The 9,050-nt window shown below is 37.8% G+C and overlaps 1 protein-coding gene across 7 annotated transcripts; it reads left to right on the top strand.

Annotated features, from left to right (window-relative positions):
- Positions 1-800: 800 nt before the first annotated feature.
- Positions 801-7,716, top strand: LOC114562037 (sterol O-acyltransferase 1). Of its 7 annotated transcripts, none has more exons than XM_028588272.1 (16): positions 801-848; positions 1,446-1,597; positions 2,633-2,691; positions 3,475-3,623; positions 3,815-3,874; positions 4,025-4,132; positions 4,267-4,552; positions 4,737-4,815; positions 4,956-5,040; positions 5,126-5,171; positions 5,269-5,398; positions 5,775-5,872; positions 5,976-6,074; positions 6,278-6,413; positions 6,689-6,834; positions 6,975-7,716. In XM_028588272.1, exons 2-16 carry the CDS (start codon positions 1,447-1,449, stop codon positions 7,050-7,052), a joined length of 1,710 nt encoding a protein of 569 aa, XP_028444073.1. In that variant the 5' UTR covers positions 801-848; position 1,446; the 3' UTR covers positions 7,053-7,716. The 7 variants fall into 7 exon arrangements, with proteins under 7 accessions (XP_028444073.1, XP_028444074.1, XP_028444071.1 ...); XM_028588273.1 differs by having other exon boundaries at positions 814-970; positions 2,645-2,691; XM_028588270.1 differs by having other exon boundaries at positions 814-970.
- Positions 7,717-9,050: the final 1,334 nt, after the last annotated feature.

Here is a 9,050-nt window from a genome sequence, read left to right as displayed (position 1 = left end):
ATTGTATGTGCCCTCTGCCGGAAAGGTTGCCATTATATTTGGTGCTGTAGTTGTTCATCATTTTCATAAATGCATTCCAGGATCTTTGCAGTTAATTGTATTTGCCATACTCAAGTCATCAGACCAGTTTAATTTATGATTTAGAAACCACCATGCCTTACTTACAATGTACGTTTATGTTTCCCTGTGTTGCTCATCTTGATCACATGTGGCCTTCAGTTTGTGACACGCTAAAGTTTGCAACAGTTTTGCTAAGCTGATATTTTCTACAAAGGAAATATCAAAGAGTAAAACTTAACAAAATTCCTGAACTAATTTCCTAAATACAAGTATTTGTTTCGGTTGATCAATAAGCATATGTCCCTATCAAATAAACCAATAAAATAAATAAATTGGTGTTTCATCAAATTGGTGTTTCATCAATCTAATCCTGTAGCTCCACATTGCACATTAAGTGAGAGTATATGAACCTTGTTATCTATTTGATGCTGTGCATGTGGAGACATTTGTGTTTTTATATATTCGTTAATTGTTACAAGGTCGTGACATATAGTCCTGTCTAAAAAACATGTAACTGTTCAGTCAGTGTCTGGTTTGGTTTGGGTTATAATTCGTATTATACTTAATTCTTAAAGCCGATTATAGTAAAATGTTCTTTTTTTTATTATTTAATATGGTTACATGACAAGTGTTTTAATCAATCATAAGCATACTGATGATGAGTTATTGCCTAATGACAGCGATGGTCAGCATTGTGGGCGCTGGTGACGTCAAAAGGAGGAGAGACTTTCGACCAATCAGCGTCGGCTGCCCTGCTCAACATCTCCTCTGTCAATACAATGGGGAAGGTGAGCAGCAGCCCAGATGGTTGTGATTGAAGGAGTTTGAACCATAGACTGTATAAAATAGGGTTGAACTCGACAACGTCGGAGGTCTACCTAACTAGAGAGCGCCCGGCGGTTTGAAGCGAGTAGGTATCCAGGAAGTCGGCAGGCAACCTTTTTTATGTCCTTTTTCGTTTCTGTCAACATGTTTCCGCAGCTAACGGTAGACACCAACAAGTGGGCTCATTTGACTAGACCTCAGTCCTAACAGACTTTGAGTGTCACCAGGCAGATGCTTTAACGTTAAAAACGCTTGTGTTAACATTAAACCAGGGGGCTATTATGTTCGGTGTAGTTAGCTCACTGCCTGCCTGTCATACTGACTCTAGTATCAGCTGATGAGAGCTAACTAAATTGTAGCCTTCTGTCTGCTGCGTGTCCGCGTCATGCGAGAGTGATTTGACTGTCAACTGGGTTTGCATTGTTTGTCGGTCAGAGTCCTTTGCATTCATATCCATGTGATAGTGCCATGACCTGCTTTACGTGTCCTCAAGACACCTATGTCTTTGGTAATGCTGCCACTGATTTTGTTTTTCAAATTGAAGTTACCTGTGTCTTTAGGATGGAGAGCGGGGATGACAGTGGCCTCCGGTCTCGCTGCCAAGCCATTCCTAAAATGCCCACCTTCCCTGACTTGGATAACTCTTTGGATGAGGAGTGTAATCAACAGCAACACCAGCAAGGCAATGGAGGCAACCACGTTTCCAGCAATGGTAAAAACATCTCAACTCCGTCATCAGCAGGGCCAAGACAGAGGACATTGAACTCTTTTTACAGTGAACGTTTTGATGCAATATGCATGTTGATTCAACCCCTACCTTCCCCTTTTTTATTTCAGTAAATTTCCCTGGATGTCTTAGTCACTTAAGCCATGTGAGGATTTATTTCGTCTTAAGCAATGTGATGTGACCTATGGAACAGTTGGTGTGGTTAACCAGGATAATAAATCACCAGTGAAGGTCAATGAGCTGATCATGAGAAATGATGACTGTAAAACAGTCTGACAAAAATACTGACCACTCAACAACAACAAAAACGTTTCAGAAGGTGAAAAAAGTTGTGATGTAATTTATTGGCTGTCTTTGCTACAATGTCAAGTTGTCTGTTTTTTTTCTTTGCTATACTGTTTGTTGACAGATGGATGGAGCTACTGCTGCTGCTGCTTGTCTCTGTGCGTGATTTACCTCAATAACTGTTTGAACTTGTTCATCAGACAGAGTCAAGTCTAATAACCTATAGTAACTTAAGTAGTCATAGGTGTGTCTCCTTTTGGATTTAGCAACATTGGATCTAAAGACGGATGTCATTTGACTGCTATTTCGCAGACTACTACATTTTTACAACACAATGACTCAAATCTACAATACTCAACTATAAGCACCCTGTCAAATATTTAAATCACTTAAGAAACGTGTTATTAAAACAGTTTTTAATTCTATATGAACAATAAAACTAGAGTAATTTCTACCTATGCACCATCTCCTCAAATGCCCCACAGATAGCCAACTTGTCTTTTGGTCATTTATTGAAATACTCAACATGAACTGATACTATATGAATAATATGATTTACATTTACCAAGTTCTGTTGAAGCAAGGTAACCTGGCAACTCTGTTGGCTCTGTTGTTAATTTGGGTGTGTCCAGAGCACTTATCTTTATAATGCTATTGGAGGACTACAAAGCAGCATGTTGACAAAGTTTTATTTTATCATATGCTCAGACTTGTGTGCTCTCTTTCCACTTTCAGGAAAAATTGAAGTGGAACATGTGATCAGCAAAAAGCTACAACTGAAAAGGAAAGCAGAGGTTAGTAAGTCAGTAATTTGAGTTAAGAAAAGGCTCAACCTGCTTGTTGGAATGGGCCACTTAGAACAAGTGATCTTGGGTTTCCTCCAATTGATATGTTTATTTCATCATCCTGCATTTAATCAATTATTAAGCTTTGATTGACACACCACTACAGTCAAAAGTACAGTACATTTTTGTTTTGTTTGTATGGTTTATTACTGTCAATAGTCTCTCTGCACTCCCTTTTAATTATTGGGTTTATTTATAATTGTATTGGTTTTCTGGTAATTTGGGGTTTAGACTTGGTTTGAGCCTCTCTCAATTCTATCAATATCATTAAATCCAATTTGTTCTCTCGTGAAGATTGTTCTGACAGTAGAAAATATGGATTAGCTGTGAACCAGCAGGCGTTGTGACGACTAAAAGTAAGAACAGAATGGCAGTTGATATCAAAATGAATCAATACATTGAAATCAAATTTATCATAACAATTTTTAAGTTTTTCTTCCTAAATGGCTGGACAAAATTCCATCTTGAGGAAATGCGTTCAACATTTCTACATTCACATTTGACCTATTTAGCTAATGTATCCAGAGCAACTGCTGATGAGTAAGTGTTTCAGTGGGTTGCTCGAGGACACTATTTTTCAAACCATGTCTCTTGAGCGTTAAAAATTAAAAGCAATGTAACTGCAACTTTGAATCTTCTCACCTTTTTTAACACCAAAATATTCCACAATTGTTCAAGTATTTGTCATCTATGAATGGTAACTCTTCCTGTGTCTTTTGCTCTATTGCTCAGTACCTGAAGAGTGACCTGATGCATCAGTTTGACAGTCAGGTTAATGACTTCATGGACAGTCTCATCGAGGAGTCGGCCAGCCTGGAGTCTGCACCTGTCCCTGCTGTCTTCTCGCCTCTGCTGTCAGACAAGGAGAGAAGTAAACTTGGGTGCTGTCTTTTAACTTCTACTAGCCTATCAAAGAAATGTTAGTTTTAAGTTGCACTTAAACCAGATGTTTACTGTTTTAGCACATATGGACAAACTTTTCCCTTTTTCACTCTTGGTCATACACACTTTTTCTGCAACAAAAACAGATTTGCTGGCCACTGACGTCATTATTATTTTATTTTTTTTTTAGGTCTTTCCGGCCTCCTCATAGCCAGGGCAAACTGTTTGTCAGTCGCAGATCCCTCTTAGAGTAAGTTGACACATTGATCTGAAAGAAAATGTAAAAATTGTATTGCCACCTTTGTTTATTACAGTGCAGTGGAGATTGCTGCTGCTTAAAGATTGCCGACATCAGTGTAGTTGTACAGACTCTAATCGCTTGTTGTCTGTTTTTCTGCAGTGAGCTGTTTGAGGTGAACCACATCAGGACTATCTACCACATGTTTATTGCCCTGCTCATTCTCTTTATCCTCAGTACACTGGTGGTAGATGTCATTGATGAAGGCAGGTAATATAGAATACTGCTATGTATAATGCCTTATGGTTTTATTAAGCTTTTGTTGAACTAATGGATTCTTTAAATAATCTGTCATGTGCTGAGGTTTCAAGATTCTCCTCTCTACTTCATCTCCTTTGCCTCAGACTGGTGCTGCACTTTGACCTGCTGGTCTATGCGTTTGGACAGTTCCCTCTGGTGGTGTGTACATGGATCTGCATGTTCCTGTCTGTGTTGCTGGTTCCCTACACCCTGTTCCATTTGTGGTCACAGACCCAGTCTGGGTCTTGGAGTCACCCTAGGTTGTGCAGTTTGCTGTTTGGCTCTGCATTCCTGCTCTACCAAGCTCTGGGTGTGGGATTCCTGCCTACATATGTGGTGGTGACCAACAGTTTTCCACCTGCATCCTGTTTCATCATCATCTTGGAACAGGTAGATAACCAGTGTGGATCACATCCACAGTTAATATGTTGTATTCAGCCTTATTTCTTGCCTTATTTAAATCAATTTCAAATGTCTTTTTAGAATATATGTAAACTCACCTTCTCTTCTTGAATTGACTCCATGGACAAAGTTGTAATAGCTGTGTCTGTTTTTTATATTGGTCTGATTCCAGGTGCGTCTGATTATGAAAGCCCACTCCTTTGTCAGGGAGAATGTACCAAGAGTCCTAACCTGGGCTAAAGAAAAGACCAGTACGTCACTCTTTCTTTTTCTCCTTTGTATCCATGTGCAGTTCCTATTTGCCAATTCATACAGTTACTACCTTTCTCATAGCTACTGTTTTTTCCTGTTCCTTATGTCCTGATAAGCAGTCTCTCCTTATCATCTATAGGTCCCCGCCCATTGGTCCCTCAGGTCTCTCAGTATATCTACTTTCTGTTTGCACCAACACTCATCTACAGAGACAAGTACCCCAGGTAAACAGACCACCTCCTTGTTTGGGTTTTTTCCCCGTATAGTAGTTCATGTGTTTGGTAAAGCCTTGTTTCTCACTTTATACAGGAACCCAGTGATCAGATGGGGCTATGTGGCCACAAAGTTACTTCAGGTACCAACCTCTTTCATATTTTAAGGCTGAGCTTATTTAAATTTGCGAAAGATAATAGCCCATTTTTCTGACAATCTCATCCATCCCCACCCCACAGGTACTAGGCTGTCTGTTTTATGCCTATTACGTGTTTGTGCGGCTGTGCATCCCTCAGTTCCGCAGCATCAGTCTGCAGCTGTTTGACCTGAGGGCCATGGTCCTCTGCATCTTTAACTCCATCTTGCCAGGTAAGGTCAGCCACTAGCTTCTTGTTTTTGGGTTGTTGTCTTTTAGCATTAGTATAATCAACTTTAATTGTATAGGGCCACATCTATATGTATTATTGATAGCTTAATTGTTTTATCTCATTTTAGAGTGACTTACCACCAGTCCAGGGACAGCGGTTGTAAAATAACCTCCAGGCTAATTCTGGCACATTTTAGTTATATGTATTATTAGTGTGCATTGTCCCTGATGATAAATAAACCTGAAATAAATAAAATAAAAAATAGCTTGTGGACCCTTATCAACAAATACTCTTCTATACATTCCTTAGTCTCACTTGGTCTCAAGGGATGCAGTAGTAAACAATTTCATTTTTTTTTTTTTTTTTTTCATTTGCAGGAGTGTTGATCCTCTTCCTGGGATTCTTTGCCTTCCTCCACTGTTGGCTAAATGCTTTTGCTGAGATGCTCCGCTTTGCTGACAGGATGTTTTACAAGGTACTTCTTCTGTCACTGCCAGCCACAGCAAAATTTGAATTAAGTTCCTCTTAATAATAAGTGCTTTATATTTGACTAATTTCATTTTGATTACACATTACAGGATTGGTGGAACTCAACCTCTTTTGCTAATTACTATCGCACTTGGAACGTAGTGGTCCATGACTGGCTGTACTACTATGTGTACCGAGATCTCCTGTTGGTGAGTGATTTTGCTATTGGTACAATTTCTTTTTTTTTTTTTTAAGAACAGTAGCTGCATTCTGTCTTATGTCAGGTTTATAGGGACTTTTATTGACTATTTTGTAATTAGAGGGAATTATAAAATCTGTGTGAAAAGCCATTTCTATTGTAAAATGCATAGATCAAATTGACTTGTCTGTTCTCTCCACTGTTGTCTTCCAGATGTCTCAGAGGCGTTTCAGACCAGTAGCCATGCTGTTTGTGTTTACAGTGTCTGCAGTGGTCCATGAGTACATTCTTGCAATCTGTTTTGGTTTCTTCTATCCCGTGCTCTTCTGCCTCTTTATGTGCTTTGGAAGTAAGAGAAACACCTTCTGTGTTCCTCCCTATTCTCACTCCACTCTGTTTTTATTGTATATCAGTCACCCAGACTTGCTTGACAATTCAGGTAGTAGTAGTAGTAGTAGTAGTAGTAGTAGTAGTAGTAGTAGTAGTAGTAGTAGTAGTAGTAGTAGTAGTAGTAGTAGTAGTAGTAGTAGTAGTAGTAGTAGTAGTAGTAGTAGTAGTAGTAGTAGTAGGTCTAGTTATGTCTCTCTGCATTTACGTTTGTATTATGTTTCTACCCTCTCACAGTGATGTTCAATTTCATTCTGCATGACCAAAGGAAAGGTCCCATCTGGAACATAATCATGTGGACATCCCTCTTCCTGGGTCAGGGAGTCATTATCTGTCTGTACTCCCAGGAGTGGTATGCCCAGTGCTACTGCCCCCTGAAGGAGGTAACACCTGCAGCATTGCCTTGTGTTGCCCTCTAAACACTGATATGCTGATTATTTAGATACAGCTGAATGTTAGTTTTTGCTTTGCTAACCTTGAGCATAGACATAAATTTAGCTTTATATATTTTTTCTAATTCCAGCCTTCATTCCTTGAGTTACTGAAGCCTCGGTCCTGGAGCTGTCAGAGAGGCCTGATGGCAGACTCTGATAGGCTGTGATCTACGTTTGGACTACTGCAGAGGATCAATATAAATTTGACCAGCCTTTCTTTTACTGTCATAACTTCTGGTCTTTCAGTTTGTTTTATATTATTGCACTAAGGTCATGACTGAGTCTGTGTATGAATGTATGGAAGAGATCCAATTATTATCTGCCAAAATGTTCTTTACTTTAACAGCAACGTCACAGTGATGCCTTACTTAACCGTTTAAAAGACAGACCCAACAAAATTACAAGTTCACATAAAATCACAAGTGAACTCTTTTATTTTTTTTTACTTATTACTTTTGCCTTGATCAACTGTGAAACCACTCCCTGTGCCAATATGATAGTGGTAAACATTAAATATGGCAGTGGAATACATCACATATCACGTTTGCAATTACTACTCTATTATAGATAACATTTAATATGTTTGGAAAGCCTTTCAATGTGATTTATTTTCACTGCCAATAAGATTTATTTTGAAAAATGGTGTGTTGTTTTGTATAAATCTAAGAGGAGCTGTGTCCGCTGTATTATAGTTCCAAGATTGCAGTCAATTCCTCTAAAGAGGAAAATGGGGGTTTGGCATGCTGATATAGTTTGGAAATAATTTTATAATAAATCTGAAACTATAAAAATAAAACCATTACAGTAAACTCCAGAAAACAAAACGTTAAACATGAGTTAATGTATTGTGACTGCTGAATGTATTCTTGAAGATTTGAATATTTCAATTGAACCGGTTTGAACATAGATCTAGCGTTCCTCTGAACTTAAATAATATTTTGGTTTGTTGTTTGAGAGTTATGTGAAGGTGAAATCACTACAGAATAACTTACAACTGTAAATGTTGCAGCTGGCTGCTAGAATTATATAACATTGAAATAGTGATGATACTTAATTATCACTAAGGGCTACAGATTGTTTTGGCAGATACTGACATGAAACATTGTACATAAAAACAATTCTGAAATTCCAATGCAGGGATACTGTATTTACAGTTGTGAATATTGAGATGCACAATATGAAGTAAAAACCAGCAATGACAAATAGGGCGCTTCCAAAAACAGTATGACCACAAGGTGGCACTGTATTAAAAGCTTTTACTTTTGATTCGTCCTCTGCTCTATTTGGCTGTGAATTGTGGTCAAGAGTAAGAGAGGCTTTCCCAGAGTCCCTTATATTAACAAACACAATTACCAGCAACTTGTTTTTGTAAAATATGTACAGATAATAGCCGAAATATTGGAATGCCTTGTGGTACTTTCTATTAAGTAACTCTTGAGAACGCCACATTTGGCTAAAGCCTTAGTCTTGCTTTATGCCTTTGAGATTTTGTTAACAAGGATAATGTAGTAAAAAGAGCCAACCTGCAGAAATGCTGTTTATTGAAATAAGATATTTATATTTTGGAGCAGAGCTTTTGCCTGTTAGATTTGTGTTAATTATGGGTTGTTTTTTTTTCTCTGGCCTTGAATAGCTCATTTTGTCAGGTGACAATTTTATGACTCAATATGTTGTTCTATCTACTGATGTAGAAATGATGTAGTCTGGTACATTCTTTAAAGACACATCAAAGTACAAGAACTATTCAGAAAGAAATGAAGTATGTTCTCTCTTTTATGATTGTGTTGTATCATAAATGTCTAATGTAATGATCAGTGTGCCAATTAAATAGTATTGAATTGTCTTTATTTAGAGTTTATTTGCACATTATGTAAAGCACTTCATTTGCATAAGTGTATATTGTCTATATAAATCTGTGTAAAATTTACAAATCACTAGGATTGTATTTATTAGGGGTATGTTTGGCACTTACGAGTCCATTCATATTACCAGTCACGGTGCTTCATCAACTATAGCAAATACTGTCTGGCATCTGCAGATTTTGTATATTTTTGGACTTTCATGCATTTCCTTAAATAATTGCATACCTATACAGACCATATTATCTTAATTACAGATTTATAGTGCAGATTATTTAAAATAATCTAATGAAGCCCTCATTTATG

The sequence above is a fragment of the Perca flavescens genome, chromosome 9, assembly GCF_004354835.1.
Source record: "Perca flavescens isolate YP-PL-M2 chromosome 9, PFLA_1.0, whole genome shotgun sequence".
Taxonomy (NCBI): Eukaryota; Metazoa; Chordata; class Actinopteri; order Perciformes; family Percidae; genus Perca; species Perca flavescens.
Note: the sequence above shows the minus strand (reverse complement) of the source record. Positions and strands in the feature narration are given on the sequence as shown.

What these genes read in the sequence shown, in the direction of transcription:
- LOC114562037 (XM_028588272.1), top strand. Translation starts at nt 1,447, where the DNA reads ATGGAGAGCGGGGATGACAGTGGCCTCCGGTCTCGCTGCCAAGCCATT. An exon ending in CAACCACGTTTCCAGCAATG is followed by an intron (nt 1,598 to 2,632) that starts GTAAAAACATCT and finishes TTCCACTTTCAG; the next exon opens with GAAAAATTGAAGTGGAACAT. An exon ending in AAGGAGAGAAGTAAACTTGG is followed by an intron (nt 3,624 to 3,814) that starts GTGCTGTCTTTT and finishes TTTTTTTTTTAG; the next exon opens with GTCTTTCCGGCCTCCTCATA.